This window comes from Centropristis striata, chromosome 3 (assembly GCF_030273125.1).
Source record: "Centropristis striata isolate RG_2023a ecotype Rhode Island chromosome 3, C.striata_1.0, whole genome shotgun sequence".
Classification (NCBI taxonomy): Eukaryota; Metazoa; Chordata; class Actinopteri; order Perciformes; family Serranidae; genus Centropristis; species Centropristis striata.
Window position 1 is genome coordinate 38,006,249 of NC_081519.1, and position 22,139 is coordinate 38,028,387.

At 40.3% G+C, this 22,139-nt stretch overlaps 1 protein-coding gene across 2 annotated transcripts in view; it reads right to left on the reverse strand.

Annotated features, from left to right (window-relative positions):
- tox2 (TOX high mobility group box family member 2) overlaps window positions 1–21,757 on the reverse strand; it is a 104,074-nt gene extending 82,317 nt beyond the window's left edge. For both annotated transcript variants that reach the window (XM_059329241.1, XM_059329240.1), the window contains exon 1: window positions 21,228–21,757. In XM_059329241.1, the coding sequence (XP_059185224.1) occupies window positions 21,228–21,320 (93 nt within the window). In that variant the 5' untranslated portion in view covers window positions 21,321–21,757. The remainder of the gene's footprint in view (window positions 1–21,227) is intronic.
- Between the last annotated feature and the right edge of the window lie 382 nt (window positions 21,758–22,139).

Below are 22,139 nucleotides of genomic sequence, written 5' to 3' on the forward strand. Positions count from 1 at the left end.
GGCCCAGACAGGAGGGAGTTAAGTCCCTTATCTCTCCTCCCCAGAAGAAATTCCTACTAGAGGCCTCGCTCTGCTGGTTTCCTGCCTTCTTGCCCAATGCCCTATTTTTACTCATCGGCTCTAGAATACCAGGGGCAGCTTTTTCCTTGTCACTAACATATTTCCTGCCATTCTCACTCTGACATTTCTCCCCGCTGCACGCTTCGCTCAAATCGTTCCCCCTCTTTATGGGTCATAACCTTTCAGTCGGGGCCGTTCATATTCAAATGTACCGGCCGACGCCGGAGCCACTGCGAGCTCACCCGTCATTCTGGTTCGTCTCTTTTTTTTTTTTTTTTTTGGTGTTCACAGATTTTTAACATCAGCTTACGCTAGGTGTTAATTTGAGATCTTTCTGAGAGCTGCCAGAAACAATCAGGTCCTCTCTGTGCTTCGCTGTCAGCTTGCCTGACTGTAGTGTTTGATGGCTCATCCACAAAACCATATGCAGTTTGGTGTTTCGGGCTCCATATTAAAATAATAAACAGTATAGATAGGGCTCAATGTCAAATAATGCCATAAAAAACTGGCACATATTCTGCTGTTCATTTGCAATGTCTTCTCATTTTTCTCTTTCTATTAAAGTAAGCATTTTCTGACAAGTCAACATTGCAAGTGGATGTAATTTATTGCAAACTGTGCTGATAAGTATCTTCTTGTAGATGAGTGCTAACGTTTCAGACACACAGATACAAAATCTCAGTGGAAATCTGTTTAAATTAATCTCCTTAAAAAAATAATAAAACGGTCACAACTGAAAATGATCAACATAAAGGTTGAAATTTCAACAGTCCTCACATTGTATGTTGCTATTATGCTATTGTTAGACAAGCTTAAGCTTCTGAGTGGTCTAAGCTTGTCTACTGTAGCTAGCACCAATTCACAAACGAGCAGGTTAGCGCTCGCAGTCTTTCATGTGTCTGGTTGGGTTGATGGCCAATTAACAAACTGTTGTGGCAAAGAAAAGTCCTGTATGGACATGGAGTCACAAAGTAACATAGAGACCATTCAAATGCACAGCATAGCTAACATTTTCCTCCAGTTAGTTAATTGCTTGGTTGGTTAAAGAATGTAAGTGATTCTACAAATTATATTTCATGCAAGCACACAGGAACTGCACCAAAAAAAAACTGGTCTTGCTCTAACACAGTCCCAGTTGTAATCAGGTGGAGCACATGGTTTATGTTGTAAATTCAAACAAAACTTCTTGGTTATGTTTAGGAAAAGAATCATGGTTTGGGTTAAAATAAGTATATTTCTAGTCAATGAAAAGCTACCGTAACTTTCATTTCACATGGGACACAAATAGAAGTCCCCTGGGTGAAAGTCAACCACCCAGTCCTCCCTGCTCCACTGGCTGTCTTACTCATTAAATTACTTTGTCTTACTACATATTGCCATAGATTTGTTTAGACTGGAGTTACTTGAAATGCCGGTTTGTGTCATATAGACAATAGGGTGGCTTATGCGTTAGTATCAGGTCTGTATTTAATTTTTTTTATCCAAATGACTAAATCAGCGATATGATACCAAGAAATAGACTGATTGTTTAAACACTTAATTTAAAAAGTTTTTTTCTTACTTAACTCTTAATATACTCTCAACCTTTTGTTGCTACAATGTTGCATTTCGACAGCTGGAACGTCCCGTCAAAGTTACAAATCAGGATCCAGGTTTTGGTTCTCAACACTACTAAAGCATTTTATAACCAGGCGTGAGTGACAAGCTGAACTCAAATGTACTACTTCACTCACAAGGAGTCTGCGGTACAGAATGTGCAGTTAGAGAATTCAAAGTAAGAGGCCTAAGGAGGCCTGAGGAGGAGAATGAATGGCAGTTTAATGAAAGCCTGGGGAGACATGATATCAGTGACTGGCTCGTTCACTGCAGCTTTCATCCTATTCATACAGCAGCATGGTTTAAATGCAGGTGGATCGATGCTGGTTAAAAACACTAATGGCACATAAAGGGAGAACACTTTGCTACTGTGTTTCTCTCTCACCAAAGCCTGATCACTCCTAGACTATTAATGGAATGCAGCTCTATGTAGAGAACATCCAGCCAGCTACAGGTGAAAAAAAAGCTCCATTGTCTACATTTTCATGGCTACATTTCTTACAAAACGGTGACATTGACATTCCAAATAAAGACAGTCTTTCATTAAATTTGCAATAATAAACAGGCTAATATCCATTCTGATGAGAGGATATTGTGAACCCAAGACGGCAGACACCTGTGCTTGAATCACATTGTCATTGTATTGCTTTTTTTTGTCCCTTTACTGGGTACATTTATGAATATCAATATTATTTCCCAGTAGGAGGTAAATGGTATTGAATGGTTGCCAGGCTGCTGGAGGGGGAGACTGCTCAGCTGACTAAAAGAGCCATTCTCCATTTTATCTCTCAATCAGTGTGTATTTGTGCATGTGTGTGTTTCTGTGTGTGTGTGTGAGAATGTTATCCTACTGGTGTGTGTATGTGCAAATGCGTTTTGACGAGGAGCAGAGCGAGCCGGAGCTTGCTGCACCAGTAGGCCATGTGAGAAAAAGTTCACGTGATGCAGGCAAATACAGCCGGTCTTCAGCAGGATGGAAAGACTGTAATCAAACCATAAATCAGAAATCACTGAACTGCCATCCACCCACCCCCTCTCCCTCTCTCTCTCTCTGTTTTTTTGTTACTACCCTCCTACTCCCTCTCTGCAGAGCTCCCTATAGCATGTTATGTTACATACAGCCATGCATAAACTGCTCTGGGAGAGGTGAATAGCAAATCGATGAAAAATGCATTTTCCCCATATCAAACGTTTTTGTCATAAGATGCCTGAAATAGTATAGTGAAAGAGAAATCCAATACTTTCAGCTTTTTTTCCTCTGTGCTCTGTTAGAGGCCTTGTGTTTTGGGCTGTCGTGTGTATTAAAACCATTTCTATGCCTCGAACAAACAACTCTGCAGTCACGTGTGCATGTTCATGTGTTTTTCTGACTACTCACGAACACACGCAGTCCACATTTGTCTGGCCGTGACTTTCATAGTGAGCCACCTGGTGTGCTGTAATATCAGGAGAACAGTGGGGTCATTGTGAAGGAGCTGTGTGATATCAAGGAGAGTGACCCATTTAGAGCTCAGCCACAGAGCTGACAAGCCTCTGTTATGTCTAGGACATCTGGAAGGCCGGAGCCGCTCACTCTCCGCTGTACTCCACATACGAGTCAATCCTTTCCAGAGAGGAAAAGACATCTGACATGGTCACGGATATTTCACACGCACACCTATAGGACCTGTTCAGGAGGTAGGGGGCTGTAAAGTGTTGCTGATACTGGGCGAGGATCTGTTACAGTACACTGAGAAATCTGGATGGGATCCAAACAATATCTGAAGCTGCTCCGGTAATCTTGCAGAGATTTTTTTTAGAGGGCTGAAATAACGGTGCAGCACGGTGCTATCTGCTGCTCAGCAGAAGTGCCCTGCAAAGATCAAGTGATCAAGGGAAAAAAAGTTCTATCTCATTATTCAAATGAGAATTACTTTTTCAGTAGCTGATTCAATCCAGTGATGTTCAAAGGGGGCCTTGCATATTCTGCAAAATAATGGTTGCAGGAGAAACTGACTGCTTGAAGTCGGAGGAAAAAAAAACACTGAATTCAACTCAAAGAAATGTTAACATTCATGTATCATACACAATGCTGTCCAAAACGACTGAGATTTGTCCAATGAAGCTGCAGAGTTGCGCATTATATAAACGAATACATGAATGCATAATGAGAGGCCAAAATGAGCCAAGGAAAGCACACTGAAAAAATCCCCCAGGGGGAAGGAAATTATTCAGAATAGACGAGGACACAATTCATAATAATATTGGGAAGGGAAACTTTTCTCTCTCTTTATTTAAAATCCATGCTTTAAATGTAAAACCAGAACTACCCTACATGTATTGAGTGGCTTACTTCAGCAGCATGATAAGGATTCTAAAGGATCTGTATTTTTTCACTCAGTTCAAAGCCTCACTTTCAGATTATGGCCTGAGGTAAGACTGCTGAGATGACTTCTAAACAAAATATAAGATAGTCTAATACATGTATGGTTTAAATATAAGCATTTGTGCACACAATAGCTTGTATAAAGCATTAGCAAATGCTCTGATTATTCCAAAAAGAATCCCACTGTCATTTCACTTTCTGTAGCCCAAACAATAATTCTGTATCATGAGGTAATTCATTTTTGTGTGGAGAGGCAATTGGCTGCAAAGATTGAATCATCGGCCCTTGTTTCATTTTCCATGTAATTAAATCAGCTTCTGAAAAAATAAAAAAAAACAGAAAAAAAACGATGTAAGCTGGCGTACGATTTAGGGAAAATTAGCATTTTTAATCACAGTACATTACTTTAATAACTCAATAAATCTGTGGCAGCTGGAGCATCTGAGAATGTTGTCACAGCCACTTAGTTCTGCATTTGCAACTAATACAGGCTGATGAGAATCAGCCCGAGAGAGAGAGAGAGAGAGAGAGAGAGAGAGAGAGAGAGAGAGAGAGAGAGAGAGAGAGAGAGAGAGAGAGAGAGAGAGAGAGAGGGAATAAAAAGAGGGTTAGAGAAAGGAGAGGAGAGAAATCCAGCAGAGTGAGACAGAGAGGATGAGAATCCAGGGAGATAGAAATAACAGCGTGGCAGGTGAGAAACAAGGGTGAGCAGAACCAGGAAGAAAGAAAACATCACGGCAGACTTTGGCACAGAGAGGGGCTCAGCACTTGTCTCACCTCTTTCAGTTATCAACTGTTAATCCCCAATTAGCTCATCCATCACCTCTGTGTCGTACGCAAAAACCTGCTTACCCCTCGTACTGCATTGTTGCCCGGGTTTGTTTGTGCAGCTTAGCGATAGTAGTCACCAAATACACTAAATGAGCCTGAATGACTACAGAACATCCGCCAACATCTCATTTAATTGTAAAGAATGCATACGGTGCACAACGGAGCTGCAGGAGTTACCCGCAAATTGAAGCTGACGTACCGAGTCATGACCCTGGAGCAGACAGAGTGGGCTCTTCAAAGTGAAGGGAAAAAGAAGAAATGTTATTGTAATGTGAGAAAAGATGGAAGTGTTGCTGAAAGGTCAAGCACCGGTTCATGGATTACCTCTCTGTATCTACATTTTCGCATTATTTCTTTCCAACACTGTTTCACTCTACTCCAGGGACACCTTTTTGGTCCAAACCACAATACATTCACTGGCATAAAAGCCGAAGGCTGCCCTCTCCAGAAACAGGACTGATCATTTGTTCAAAGAGCTCACAAAGAGCCCCCTCGCATGTTTGTTTTACACGAAAAGTAAGGAAGAGGAGGAAGGATGGCTTACGTCCGGTACACTGGTTTCTTTTAGGGCCTTTGTTATTGATTAAACTGTAGATTAATTTCGCCATGGATAATAAACAGTTCAAAATCCACTTTAAATTGCTTGTTTTGTCCAACCAACATTCTAAAACCTAATAATATTTAATTAACCAATGATATAAAATAGGGGTGTAAGAAAAAAATTTGATATACTTCCTATATTATGTTTTGGGATTTAATAGTATACATGCATAGATCTGTAGCAGACAGATGCACAAAAAGTAGTGCTATAATATTTGCTGTTAGAGATTGCAATAAATGCAAATCTTACTTTTATGATTGCATAAAAAAGTAAACCTTTTTAACAGATTTTATGCATATGGTGGTGTGTTCTCCGTATTATGACAGTTTTCCTAAAACATATCGTCTTGCTTACAGTATGGCAATAAATCCCACAACTCCTGTATCGTGATACGCAATATATCGCCTATTTCGTGCCAATACAATACAATACTAATACAATACTGAGAAAATCAGCAGCTTCACACATTTGAGATTTTGAAACCAGTGAATTGTTTTTTTTTATCAGTGATCAAACTTGCTAGCAATGATGTTTTGTTGAGCAGTAAATCAGATAACAATTTCAGCTTCCTTTAACATTTAGAAACCTTAACTTCATCCATAAGGCTGGTTTTTGATTGCGCTAACAAATAAGGCCCAACCAAAACTGGATCAATATTCGGAAGTAAATCATTTTGATGTCATTTTATTGGCCAACATTCTTGTTATATGTAACATTATACTCCTGCTTATGTTGTAACGCACTGGCCAAATGAGGCAAGTATTTCCAAAATGCATATATTACTATTTGTTAGTGCTTGATCCAAAAATCAAGGTTTAAGTTGATTATTGTTCTTTTTTGCTCTAAGCTCTTGTAAGTCATTACGCTATGCTAGACAAACTTTATGATGGTACAATTTCTAAACCCCAAGCATGTTTTTGTGCATCATATTCATAAAGAAAATATTTTTACATTCTTCTTTTACATTCAGGATGATACCTATATATCTGTGATAAGCCAATATATCGGCCGGGCTCTACTGACAAAAAAAAAAAAATTCGTCGTTCTGTTTAGTTGTAGGAACTTGTTGAAAACTACCGTATGATCACACTGAGGTAGGTATGTTTGATGTCAGCCGACACTGTAGTTCACTCTGCTGTAATGAAAATAACAGTGTGAGCAGGTGCATGTGCACAAATGAAAGTGAGAGGTGGTGTCCTGTCAGCACATGCACGCCTGAGAAAAAGGACTCGGTTTGTGTGTGTGTCAATGCTAACGTGTGGTATACACCTATTCTTTTTTTTCTTCTTTTCTGTAAGTTTGCAGAATTTGCTCGTCAGGCCTCTTTGTCTGTCTGCCAGATAAAGCTCTATCTCTCTATCTCCTCTTCCTCTCTGTCTGATGTTTGTTTTCTAGTTCCTCGCACAAGTACAGGGCTGTAATAGTAGAAACCTACATCATTTTACAGCTTAACGGTGCATCCCTAAGTCTGGGTTCGCACACACACGTTTACTCGCATCTTTTCACATCAAAGTATCTGGCAAGGCGCGCGCGCACACACACACACACACACACACACAGACACACAGAAGACAACATAAGGAAAATCCTACGCCTTATTGAGATATGATTTTGCATTCGACATAGGCAGAAGAGGCACATGAAAGCATTATGGCACACAATCAATGCCCTGAAGGTGTACTGGCATGCGTCTGTTCCTGTTCGCTCTATCAGCGCAGCTCCATTGAGGAGTCTGAGGAGCCTTGTTTCCACTGATACACAGCTTTCTGATTCACTTAGCAGGCTTTGTCATGTGCATGTTGGATTAAGCCTCTGACTAAAAATCAACCGTGCAGCCTGAGCGCGCACACGCATGCTGCAGCAGCCGCAAACCCGCAAACAGCCATTAGCAGGATGGTGGTAGACCCCTGCTAATTAGCTCATCATCTCAACACCTCTCTCCCCTCGCCCCATGGATCTGGTTTCTAAGTACATTTTTCCAAAAGTGTCATGCTGTAATGAAAGCATTACAGCGTTGGACATACAAGTATATTTCTCCGTGCTCTCTGGGGACAAGAGGCGACACACAGGACTTGTAGTTTCCTCTATCGTCTGTGTGACTAACACTAAAATAGCACCCGAAGAGGCTAAGTTGATTTGACAGGACACGTACAAGGAAAAGCTATTATAACGCCATGCCAGGCTGATTTTGTGAGAATGGCTCGGCTGGGCAGCTCGATCCATTTGCAGATCAGAGGCAACCGGATTTTTTACTCCACAACAAACACACACACAACCAAACAGCTCACATTTATAGTTCAGTTCAGAATTCATCTACTGGTTCCTCTTTCTCTCTCTCTCTCTCTCTCTCTCTCTCTCTCTCTCTCTCTCTCCAATACAATTGTATGGGCGTTTTCACACTGTTGTGATTGGTCAGAAATTGCTGCTATTACTCGACCTTAAAAATGGAACCCTGCATGTTCTCTCGAATGTAAAAACTACAGTTTAGCAAAAAAAAAAAAAAAAAATCTCTTGTTTTGTTTTTTTGTGGCTCATACTGTCATGAGGTCATTGAAAGAAGAGGAAGATCACTTTGTTCTTTTGTGAGTGCCAAAACAACCTCAAACGTCAATTGCTGTTGATCTTTACGGAGCTGAAAGGAAGGAAGAGATAACACATGCGGTTTCGGCACACTTTGCTTTTCATACAATCGTCATTTTGGATAATGATTAGTTTCTTTGTTCAAATGATAACTTTTGTTTCTGACATTTTTTTTGCAACAATTATTAAAAACAAGACGATCAGGATGGAACAATTATTGGGCTGCATTTTTTTTTTTCGCAACGATGCTCTTGTTTTGTCTTGTGTTAATAATCCAGCGCGCCCTTTTGCTGAACAGTTTCACACATCAAGGAGGTTGTGGAACTGTACTAAATTATAAGAGAGTTGATCTTGTTTATTTTCTCTAATTTACTTGTATTGATTTTTTTTATCATTGTATACATATTTAGTATTATTTATGTTCCTTTTTCTTTTCAAATTAAAAAAAAAATAAATTCAAGAAAATCCACTGACAAGAGTTTTTCCTTTTTTTTTCTCCCAGTACAATGAATGCGTTATGAACCTGAAGTCAATGAGTAATCGTGTTGAATAATTCTAAATAATTGTGATAATGATTTTTGCTGTAATCAAGCAGCCGTTGGATACGTGAGAACATTTGCAGACTTTCCCCACCACAGATTTTTATCTCCATCTATCCTTCCTACATCAGTCTCAAAGATACTTTCACCTTCTATTGTTTCTAATGTGTATTTTTTCTCTTGTGCATGTGTCTTTGCGTATAATTCAGTTGGTCATTACTTTCGAATTAGAACGGTGGGTAACGTCATAAAGTTGCATTCTTTGTAGGTATTGGTTAGTCTGTGCTATTGAGGAGCTGCTGAAAGATTCACACACACTCTATATGGTAAACAGCGGTCTTGTACAGTTTCATATGTAGACTGGGACCAACAACTGGGGTTTTACATGTGACTATATATAAACATTATTACAAAGTGTGTTTCTGCACCGTGGCCTCGTGGTTTCTGATATGGCACAGCCAGTGAAATGGCAGAGAAGCCAATTTACAGTTTATAACTCAACCACACATCAATAATAGAAAAAAAAATAGATTACAGTAAATCCATGGTTCAAAAGCTGCATACCTTTGAAATGTCAAAGGGGAAACCACAATGGATAACTCATCTCAAAACTCATTTCAACTGCACAGTGCAAGCTGTATTACAAATATTCAACAGCCTACTGTTCCCTCCAGGTATTTTTCAGCAAAACACTCTATACATTTTCATTTGAGATGAGAAAAAAAGGAATGTATTTTTTTCACTGGCAAGCAGCCAAACCAATTTAATTACATTCCAAATGGGCACAGTCTCCACATAGCAACCAGCCCGTGTTGTATTTCTCAAACTTCAACAACCTCCTTGACTTTCTCAGAGTAATTGAAATCTTCCACTCTTCCACCCTCGTCATTATGCGGAGCAGCAGAAAGTACAACAAACCAAACCAAAAGGAACAAGGAGATCTGGCTCTAGGAATGAGCAGCTTTAGCCAATTTGTAACTTCATCAGCACGTCTTGATACAGTTTCTCTGAAGTCAATTAAAAGAATATTAGGTGGAGTGTATCTAGAAAGAACTAACGCCTTTCTCCTGCCAAGAAGTTGGTGATTACCCGTGACTGGTGTCAGCAAAATCCTGTCAAAGTCTGATGAGAGGTCACCGCTTTTCATTTTGTATTCACTCTTCTAGCCTTCGAGCCATTTCCTCACAAAAAAGAAAAACACAGGAACAATTCTTTTGATGTGGAAGTATTAATTCGATACATATCTGAATGCTTCTGCATCTGAAAGATATCAAACTTTGCAATCAACAATCTTGGGTGCCAAGAGGTAACATTTTAGTACAAAAAAACTGCAGAACTGCGATAATTAAGGAGACAACTCTGGACAACATGACCAATTTGGAAATAAATACATGTTTTTTTTTCCATTTTAAAAATGTTTGCTTCACCATTTCCATCACTGCAGAGGCGATGAATGCATTTTCAATTAATGTTCCACAGCTTGATAAAACATCAAAAGATCCTTTAAAAGAGCTTACTGCCAAATCGTTTAAAGAGTCTAAGGCTTTTTTTTTTCTTTTACTGCAAAGACAAACTATAATCTCAGAGAGGTCCTCCCATCTACCCGGCTGGTAATTATAGGATGGCAGGCAAATAAATCATCCATCAAGAATGGCAGTAGTGTGGACTTCTGTGTATACTACGGCTCAGAATAAGGTCCTGAGGTGAGCAAAGTACCAGGCATGGTATCAGTCACATGATGCCGTGTTTGCTTCAGGAAATCCTAATAACTGACTGTGATGCCCGAAAAAGAGGCAATCTTCCTGTCTAGATGACATTAAAAAAGAAAAAATAAATAAATGTAAACGCTTTAAAATGTGAGATCTTTTAAGCAATTATCACGCTATTTATGTACCCACACCTCTCTCTCTCTCTCTCTCTCTCTCTCTCTCTCTCTCTCTCTGTCACTGAATCTGTCTGAGAGCCCAGCCACATGCCAGTGCCTTTGTGTCAAAGATTAAGTGAAACCAGGAGTGCCAGCAATGCTGTGTTTGCACAGTGAACACACTCGCTTTCAGCTGCACCAACACATCACATACCAATCAACGTACTGAGGCCTAAAACAGACCTGAAGCAGCTACTGTACATCCATAATCAATGTACAAAAGCACAAAAAAACACAGTTCAAAAACATTTCATGTAATATCAAGCTCCTTTACACATTACTGAAGCATTATTCTGTGTCAAAAGAAGCTGAAAGACGGTAAAAACAGATTCAGCACTCATAGAGAAAGAAGGGAAACACAATTATATCTACATTTAAGTACAGAGTGCCGTTCTTCCATAAGATTAAGTGCTCTTATTTGACGCTGTTATCTTGAGGGAGCAAAAACTGACTATCAACACGCGGCGAATGGAATTCCTGGAAAGTAAAGCAAAGCTACAATGAAAATATTATGAACAAAGCCCAAAAGTGCCAGAGGTGGTTTACTAGACTGAGGCAAAAAAAAGGGGCCTGGGGGGACTGTGGGTTTGTAGTGATAGGGAGGGGAGTCACACACACACACATACACACACACACACACACACACACAGACTTGGCCCAGAGCGGCACAGACACAAACGGCACACAGCGGAGAGGACCAATCCTTTGTGGCCAACCAGCGAACTAACTTCCTGTGCAGTCCTGAAGTAACTCAAACATGATCTATTGACATTTAATAAATCACAAGCGGCACTAGTTTCAAAAGTTTTTACTTTGGAGAGGGTGTATTTTCAATGTCAACAATTTATCTGACTTTATCATTAATACTGTCACCCTGCAAAGAGGTTATTCACACATCTGATTTTTTTTTTTTTTTCTCCTTGTGTTGACAGAACAAAGCTTGAAAAGTCACCGTGACAGTTAGAGAAGATGTGTGAAAGCTCATGTACATTTCAACTGAATCTAACCTCCTAACCAGATCTCTCACAGTTTACTGAATGTGTCTGTACTATAAAAGTACAGTAATCACTTCAGCAGTTGGTCGGGCTGTTGCTCCACAACAACACAACAGCATTTCTGTGGTCTGTGTCCTCACACGTGTGCACTGGTGTTTATTTATGCTATGCGAGTGTGGACATGCTTGCATCTGCATGTGTGAGTGTCTACCTGTGAGAGTGTATGTCTCTGTGTACTCAGTGGGCCCGTGGTCTCCGAGTGTGGGCCTGAACCAGTCATCTCCAGTTCTGTTTGCACAGGACATGCCTCACGAAGCTAAGACAACTGTTCATGTTTGCCCATGTTGCGAACCCCTCTTAATACACCCGACAGCTGCATTCTTAGAAGTCGCAGACACTATGTTTATCACTGTTTTTATACATTCATCCTATGGAATCTGTTGGATCACGCCATCCTCGCCGACCTTCTCTGAGGAAAACGCCCCGTTGGGAGTGGAGCCAGGGGATTGTGCCGACAAATAAACTGCATGCCATGCTGCTACTGTGACAGGCATTCCCTGTACTTCTTATATAATCTGAAACTTTATCACCTGGACCTGGATCAGCTGTCAGTCAAACATACAACAAACCTTCCATACAACAAGGATCGAGTCAACAGTCAGCCCCACAAAAACCTGAATTTCCAATTTTTGATGAGTGATTAAGTGCTATCACAGACTTACTTAAAGGGATAGTATGGATTTTTTTTTAAGTCAGGTTGTATGAAGTACTCATCCATAGTTAGTGTATTACCTATAGTAGATGGCAGTCAGCATGCCTCCGGTTTGGAGAAACAGGCAGGAATACTGGCACGGAAGCTAATCAATGTACTGCTGTGAATGGGGGCAGCAGCAAAAATGTATTTTAGCTACCAAGTGTAGACTATATTTAGAATATTTTCACTGCTTTACCTTGTCAGACATTCTTTCCCAAAAGGGAGCTGGAGCTGTTAAATGTCAATACTTTCTTCTAAGCCACCAGACTCCCTTAAAAAAATAATAAAAATATTTGCAGAAAACGGGTTGCTTTCTTACTGTTGCCTTGATCGGTTAGTTTGTTTGTGATTGTGTGTGACTTTGGTGAATCCGAACTAACCCTTTAAACATCACAATAACACATAGTGAGGCACCGGGGCAGTGGTAGACCAGTAACGCCAGTGTTCTGCAAGGTAAAATTACTGTTTTTCTCTGTGGAGTCTGGTAGCTTTGAAAAGAGCATTGATAACGGCTACAGTTTGCCATCATAAAGGGCGTTTGACGGCAAGATAAAGCAGTAAAAATATTCTTGATCTAGCATACAGAATTTATAATTATTTTTTTAGGGAGGTGAAAATCTGTTTTCATCTGCAACAGTAAATTGTTTTCCGTCAGTATTCCAGCCTGCTTCTTAAAACTGCATGGGCCATATCAACTGCCATCTACTATAGGTTATACACTAAATTTGGTTAAGTACTACATACACGCCCACTTAAAAAATCCAAACTATCTCTATAAGGTTGATAGAAACACTGTCCCTCCTGCCCTTTTGATATCCAAGGTAGATCTTATCTTTTCAGTCCCCAGCTTGTCAAAACGTCCCCTCTGATCTGTCAACATGCCCAGAAAACACCCTTACCCCCTCTCCTGCACTCCTTCCTCTCCTTAGTGTTTCATTTCCTGCTAATAGACTAAACGGCAGTTTCATACCATTTCACATAGAGCCTTCACTGAAAAAAAAAACATGAAAGTACAAAAACATAGCCTGTAAAACATCATTCCCAGAGAGATGAAGTGAAAAACAAATTGTTGGGTGAACTGTGAGATCTTTGCAGAGCGGCGAGTGTGAAAGTCAGAGATGATGAGCTCCGTCTGTGCTTATGTGAAATGTTGATACGCTTTTCTCATACAATGATTACGTTAATTTATGTACCAAAGCCTGTTTTACACAAATCTACCAAGGCCAATAACTGCACTCATAATCTCCAGCATCTAGAATAATCACTTTGTGGTCTATTTGTTTATGAATGAAATGAAGCAATTATCCTAATGAAGATCAGCTTTCTTGCTCTGGGAATTGCTGCATTTCAACACACCAAAAAAAGGTTTTTTCTTTGTTGCATCCATCTTGGCAGTGCTGATACCTTAACCATAAAAACAAAAAAGGAACAACAGAAATGTTGGTGTATGATAATTAAGGACACGCGGTTCACAGCAGGCCAGGGATGCTAAAACTGTTGCAAAAACACTGAGCTGCGCACTTCCTGACCTACAGTCTAAACCACATGCATGTGGATGATGCTAAATGTCAGCATCAACAATAAGTTGGGTTTGTGAACCAAAGGTATACAGTTGCATAACAGTAGGTCACAGTTTCAGTGGTATTGTTGACTTTGGTTTATTGTTATAATCAAATACAGAACCTACAGTATAACAACAACAGTTATAGTTATAGTATAGTAGATATAGTGTCTTGCTGCTAAGTATGCTTACCATACTTATTCCTATTAAAGCAGAGTATTTCTTTCAGTTCGTATACTTTCTAGAAATATCAAGGCCACATTTTGTAGATATCAAAAGAAAACATTATTGGAAAGGCTTGTATTATTTCCTATTTGTGTGCTGATATAAAGAAAATGAATTTGCTTTGAAATGTTACTGTAGCACAGTGAAATAGACTCAGTTTCCCCTTCTCATCAGCGGGCAGAGTGTACAGCCGAGCACAGAAATGGTTAAATAAATCACATGAAGCAGATGTCTCTCTCTCTCTCTCTCTTACACACACACATATTCATCAGTGAAATCCATCAATCAGCATTTCATGCAGTTTGGGTTTGAACCACACCAAATGCACTAAAACAATAAACGTCTGTCTTTCAAGTCGCTATCTGGACTGGAACACATCTGGTGGCAAGGCTCATTTTGGTTTCCACATCGTTGAATGACATTACAGACTCAAGGGCGAGCTGAAAAATAAAGTACCCCTAAAAATCTCTCTCTCTATTTTCACTCCATCTACAGCCCTTTCTCTCTCTCTCTCTCTCTCTCTCTCTGTGTCTTTACACACACACACACACCAAATCTACTTCCCCCTCCGTGCACAAACCAGCTAACCTCTCAAATGCTATTCCACCACCCCATCCCCCAACCAATCAAGAACTGAATATAAAACAGCACAAGGAAACTGGGTGGTGGGGGGGTGGGTTGGGTAGACAGACAGGGAGAGAGGCAGACAGACAGCTACAGTAGGCTACTGCTACCGAGGAACCAGTGGCCTCCTGAGGTGAAGACAGTTTAAAGTGGCACATTGGACTCCTTTACATAAGTCTAGGGGATGAAACACACACCCAACATCCAGCTGAGGAGCCACGAGTCAAGCCTGACTGTAGTATTTGGGTTTCAAGGGGCAGTGACAATAATTAGGGTTAATGTGATTTAATGAGGGGCACGGGTTGGGCAGGGGCCGGGGCTGCTTGGATTCAACGTCAAAATTGGAATTACTCTGACGTTCTTGTGATATGGCTTCACGTTACGTTACGGGTTGCCATGCATGTCGCCAAGCCTGAAAACTACTGCTATCAGTCTTAACCTAAAAGCAGTCTGGTGATTTCTTACAATAAAGCGACTTTGCGGCTGATGGATTGCGATGTGATAGCAGCATAGAAATGATTTGGATAGCAGTAGTATATCACAAAAGTATATTGGGAAGAGTTTTTAAAAATGCACTGTCATGACTGAATTCTTGGCAGTTAATACAATCAATCATTGGCATAAATAGCCTGTTTCTACGGACCTAGGTGATTAAGTAGCTAACCAGGCAGGATAAACTATACTATCTATTTTCAGCCATACATGACTTATGACCCTCTTAACACCTCTAGTAGCTCTGAGTCATGTCTGGTCTAGATTATAAAGTAGAGAGCAGAGCTACACAAGTGCTGCAGAGTCTGGTTGAGGCTTTGCCACCTTCACTATTCTGTAGGTTAAACTGAAGTCCACGGTGGTAAATCTCTGCTGTGGACAGTACTGTATATTCACGGCTGTTCTCTATACATCAACTGCCGTCCTCAGCCCCCTATGAAATCCTATGTGGGTATAGCTGCAGAATATCAACAGTATCAGGGATGTGGTGGCACCATTGTGGGGATTTTCCTGTGTTGCAACATAGGTGAAGAAACATAAACAGATTACGAGGAAGGTGAAGTTGTGTATGCCACTCAATCATCCACAATTTATCCATCTGATTCTTTTCAAAGCAGCCAAGTCTCCAGCTAAAAAAATGGCATTTTATGTTTCTACAGACCACATTTAGGTTTATCTGAAACATTGTTTTGTGCAGGGATGAAATAATATGACAAACAAAATCTGGTATAGTGATGTTGTGCCCTATTGTTGTCCGGAGGGTGTGTTTTTTAAACCTAACCATAATCTTCAACTTAACCTTAACCAGGTAGTTTAGGTGCCTAACTAAGAAGCAAAGTGTTTTTAAAGTGTTTAAAGCAGCGGTAGTCACATGCCACAATGGGAACAGGTTGAAGCAGTTCAGAAACGTTTACATCAAAAGTCTTTGTGTTGAGATTCAACGTGTCCTGGTGTACAGAAACATAAAATGGCTACATTTGTTATGGCGGCTACAAAAATGTACTCAACATTCTGTATTTTTGTGTTTTAAACAAGCGATCAAAAAAAGGAAAATCATAAATAGTGCCGTCTTCTCCTACTGTACTAGTCTGTGCAGAGAACACAATCCAAGCCCCACAGCTCCGGAGAATAACACTGTAGCTACTTATCATTAACTCAAAGACACAATCAGCCCCAGGCGATCCGGCTTCCCTCCATAACCTTTTGACATTGCTGCTGGGAAGGTAAATGAGAGAAGAAGTTAGACACAGAGAGGGGGAGAGGTGGGGAGACAGAAAGACTTGATTATGAATAGTGCCAGGAAGTGGTTAGACCAAAAAAAAATAACTTCACAAAGAAGACTGTTTTAAGGGTTTTTTTGTTTTTAATGCAAAAATTATGTCCATAACTCCTTTTTATGTTATCTATTGGTTGCTCTGAGTTAATTGCCTGGAACTGTGTTAGAACAATAAACTCACCACTTTGAGTATTCCCAGTTCCAGCAGCTTTAGTCTGCGTTTTCCCTCTGGTGTGCATTAGTGCCATGCATGGGTTAACATTTCCCCAGTGAGAACGGTTGGGATATTGCAACTCGGACTGGCCAGTCAGCAGAATGTTATGAATGGGCACAATGAAAAACCCCAAGTCCACGCTGTCGACCCAAGAATGCTTGCCTCCATGTAATTAACTTTTCTCTGTGTACAGAATGAGGTACTGCTGGAATAACTCTTTACTTTTTTCTGTTTCTATTACAGTCATGTTTTGAAGAGAGAGAGTGAGAGAGAGAGGGGGGGGGGAATACACATTCGGAGAATTCAACATGGAAAATATTTTCGCCTGTCCATACTTTGAAGTATCCCATGACTAATGCAGTGATTTGGATAGTGGTGGAAATGGAACGGACCACTTGAAAAGGGGTGGAACGTGCTCTGCAAAAGCTGGCCTCATTGCTTTTTGGATGGACAAATGTCAGCTGCTGGTTATTTGTGCTCATATAAAGATGTACACTGAAGCATTATAAAGTATAACACATGGGAAAACCCAGATCAATGTATAAATGAGGGTTATCTTGTTAAACATGGTTTATACATTTCGCCTCAAGGTATAATAGCAATTAGATATGCACTGCACACACACATGCATGCAGTCAAACACAGTAATGCTCTGATTGAGATATCACTTCTGTAAGTACTTGCACTGCAAAAACTGTGTATCAATAAAGCATTTGCTCCGCACTGCGGTGAAAACGGCCTCAGAATATATAAATAACATACAGTAACTTGGAACAGGCTGCAACTATGTAAAGAATAACATCTGCAAACCATTGGATTATAAACCTACAGAATAACTACAGTATAATTACTTGAGAGCCTCTCTCTTGGGCACCGTGTTGTTAGAGGGAAGAGGGATGAGGAGAAAGTGGAACAGCTACAGTAATCTATCCAACTTCATTTCACCGGAGTGATTCTGCCTGGGGGTATGCACAAGTCATAATGCATTTGACAAATAGTCTCTCGCTAAAACAGGCATTTGCGAAGAAGTGGCCTTCAGCGCTGGTATACACAGCTGAGTGTACGCTGAACAAACAAGCCTCCCACTCAGTGAGGAAAGATACAGAGAGGCTTCAAAAAGATTAGGAGAAAATCTTGGGCGAAAAAGTAAAGATGACTCACGGTGATTGTGCAAGTGCAGGACAATGCAAGTTGGATGGAGTTGAGAAGAGCAACAGTGCCGTAGGGTTCATAGCAAAAATACAAATCGATGCCTCTCTCATGTGTTGTTCTTTGCATTGTTCTCAAATGTGGATACACAGGTCGTTTTATCACGGAATTTACAATGAAATGTGGCGAAGAACAATGGCATTTTTGTCTTACATAATCTCCTTCATCAGTTTGTGTTGAAATCAGATTTTGGTTTGACAAAGGGGAATTTAAGCTTATATTGACTCCTTTTGATTCATACATTTGTGTTACTGTATTTTGTTGATGTTTGATGTGTAATTGCAGGAAAACCGGCGCCTAAATTCAAAGGTCAAGTGCGTTCATGGATTTGTGGTATTGACTTATCCTGTCAGTGCAATCCATATTCCTGGCAGGCATCAATCAATCATCAGTCTGAATGTGGCCGATCAGTTCGAACCAGTTTCAACTTACACATTCTTTACGTTCCTCAATTATTAACTCCTTCAGGTAGAAAATAGCATGAATACAGGTTTATGCACACACACACATCATTTTCATAAAGCCTAATAGTCGCTCTCAAAAATAAATGTGTTTGAGTTTACACCACTAGAGCAGGAAGTGCTGGGCTTTTAAAAATACTTAGTATTATGCTCACTTCCTGGTTTGCTTATTTATTACTGTACTGTAATGCATAACCACACTAGTGAGGGTTAAACAAGCTATTAATATATTCTGGGTGTTTTAAGTGTTAATGATGGTGAAAAAAACACCTTTCAAGGAGACATGATTAGGTGAGTTTAATACCTTGAAGCTGTTAAAACTGAAGCTTAATGGGGCAAAAATTGTGACTATGAATCATCTTTCCAGTTTCCAGTAAAATGATTAGGGCTGACACTCACAGCATTTTGTCAACTAATCAATTCGTTTATTTATTTATTTTTTACTCCACAAATAACCATGCAAAACATCAATTTAAATGTTGTGTTTACCAGAAATACGCTCATAAGTTTATTGGAAATAAGTCTTTCAGCATAAAAAAAATGACTAATCGACAAAAGCAATCTTAGTCGACTAAGAACAAAACAATCAAATAATTGATTAATCCAAAAAGAGAGGGTAGACCTAGAAATACTGCAACAAAAAACACTTAAACCCTGCATTCAATAGCCATAACTCACTACATAATGACTGTGACATTAAAAAATAGCTTATTTTTTTATCATCTTTGAAAGCTTCCTAGTTAAAACCTGCTCACACAGTGCTTCTCCAGTGGGTCAACTCCATCCCGCTATCGAAATGAAAGTGCCATAAAGAATGAACTACTGCCAAAATGTCATATAAAACTCCTGTATCATTATTCAACAGTTATGTGTAGTAGTGGCGGCGCAGCACAGATAATGTGTCACTTTACATCTTAGTCACAGCTGTTACTTTAGTAATGACAATGTTATACGATTCTGTCCTTGAAACCCAAACCTCTTCGCACCGGGCCAACAACCTCTACGCTCGCTGAATCATGATAACTAGTACGGTTCATTGTGTTAACGCTACAAGACCTGAGACATGGCCTTGGTCAGAGAGCCAGGTCTCATTGTGATCTTAAATATACATCCGGAGCAGCTACTGTGTGTGTATTACACTTACACACACACAGATATGAACGTTGTAACATTATGACAGAAAGATTACAAAAAACATTCTATGTGAGAATATTTTTATACATACATAACAGCTTAAATGTATAATTTAAGATTAAATTCAGACATAAAATCAGTTTATGTTGTTAAAGGGTGGATGTTACAGTAGGTTAGGGGTTAAGAAATGACTGTAGTCTCATGTATTGTAATTCAAAACCTCTCTGCAAGTGAGTGTGGCTGGGAGAGAGTGTGTCTGTGTGTGTTGTCCGTGTATACATACAGGTGACTGTGTGTATGGACAGGGGAGATTAACAATTCAAATATTGTACTGTGCTATAATGTTTCACTTTGTCATCAGCAAATGTTAACTGCCTGCTGGCTTCCTTCCAGGTGCTAAGGCAAGCAAACCTTTTTGAATGGCTGCGAGTATAATGCCTCCTTCTTGGTCTGCCAAATGTTTACACAAGTTTTACCCTGACCACATGAAAAAAAATGCCTTGTTGCCTGTGACTTGTAATCTTGGACTATTTGGCTGGTTGTGCCATTTGTATAAATGCAAAACAAGGATCGGCAGTGGTGTCCACCACATGGAAAGAGTGGAGCGTGAAAAAGTGATCTCTTAACAGTAGGCCTCATGATATGCAACAGAAATATCAATAACTGCATAATTTAGAAAACTTCACAGTATTTAGCTTTCCAAGAAGGAGTGATGCAAACTGGTTTTGTGGTGTTTTTCTTCAGATAGAAGCTTGTCAGTGATAATAATTGTATTGCACCTAATACCACTTCAATTTAACATAAAAGTGCCTGAGGTTCTGGAAATACTGGATACGATTTCGTGCGTAAAAACGCATGAACATTTTTGATATGAACAAAACAGCTGATAAATAAATTACAATATTTCATCCTGTAGAATCTCAAACAACGATGTGTGGTTTCTTTATGGGTTGCGCATGAATTATTGATTCCTAAAAAGTTATTATGTGCGCACTAATGGGACTGGGTGTATGCGCAAAAAGGTGTTCATAACCAAGCGTGTAGGAATATGCTTCATGGAAACACTTTTATCGAGAAAAAATAAGACCAATTAATATGCAGACTGGACAGATATAAACTGCACGATATGCAGCGCATCACAAATGGCCCCGATCCATAACATGCTGTCACCATCACATTTAGAGGCAATCTTGAAAGCTGTTTATTGCACTAATTGCGCATTGACCCGTGTGGGAACCTGTGTGGAGCAGATAAGATAGCGTGTTTCCGCAGTTAGGTCAGCAAGGCTTAAATTATACAAAGGTGGATTTTGCTGCTGTACATGTATATAGTTTAAAGAAGAGAAAAAAATGCACATATAGCCAGTAGCTCCAGTGCGCAGGAGAGGGTCAGTGCGCTCGAACTCAGCTCACAGGACAGCTACAATACAACGCATCCATAGTTGTTTTCCCCCAGAAAGACACATTAGCAAATTCTAATTAAAGGAAAACCCGCGTGCACGAGTTCAGAACAGGTGTCATGTGTGCTTTTCTGCAGTTTTAAACAATCTGAACATCAGAAATACAGCAAAGTTCAGTGATAAAGCAGCTTAGTGACTAATTTCAATCCAATTCATCCCCCAAAAGTGCAGCACTCCTCACTAATGGTCTCCCTACACATTGCGCCTGATCATATAGCTATATGACTGCACCATGTGTAAGCAATAGACTTGTGCGCGCGTGCATCCTCACACCGAGTGCTGCACATCAGACCGACTATAAGCCCATAAAGTAGAGATAATGGTTACCTTGTTGGCGTGGTAATAGTCCAAACCGGAGTCAGTAGGTAACGTACATGAACCCACGCTTGAAGGGGGAGCTGGATAAAATCTGACGTCCATCTCAGAGTCCGCAAGACTGACGGCATGAAAGCGTAGCTCCAAAAACCTGTGCGACTTCTCTCTCTCTCTCTTTCTCTCTCTCTTCTGCTCTCACTCACACACACTCTCTCTCTCTCTCTTTCTCTTGTGTATTAAACCGAACAAAAAGTAGTAGAAGAAGAAGAAGAACGAGTCTCTGCACTCTTCACATCCGTACTACACTTACTTCAGCACTATCTGGGCATTCAGCACGGTGATGCTCTGATATAACATCCCTATAAAGTTCACTTGCGAAGAGGGGAGAAAGAAATGGGAGCTGCCCGCCTCACCAAAAAAATAAAAAGTAAAAACGGTCACTGAAGTTGTTTGTCAGCGAGCCGAGTCGAGTTGAGCTTGCAGGTAAAGATGCAGAATGGATCTTGTCGACGGTTTCTCCCAAAACGCCCGTGCTCCTTTCCTGGTTTCCAGACGCGCTGTAGCTTTGTCATGTGGGAGCGCTCGGATACATCCATGCGTTCCCGGCCACAGAGCGGCTGCTAGGCTGCGACCTCTACCGGTCAGAGGAGGAACAGGCGGGGAGCAGGGTCAGCGGGGCTGGGAGGGTTGACAAGTGGAGAATGATGAGTCCTGCCAAACTGGGGTCAAGCCCCCTCTGGGTTGGTGGGACAGTCTTTGCATGGTAGTGAGAACATTGCACAGTTAATTTATCTCCAATCAGTCTGATCTGAGTTGGCATCAAACTTCTCTAATGTTGTTCCTGGCAGTTTCACCAAGATCACAACCAACTCTAACCTCATGTTGACTCTATTTTTCTTTCTCTATCTTTATTGTGTTCATTTA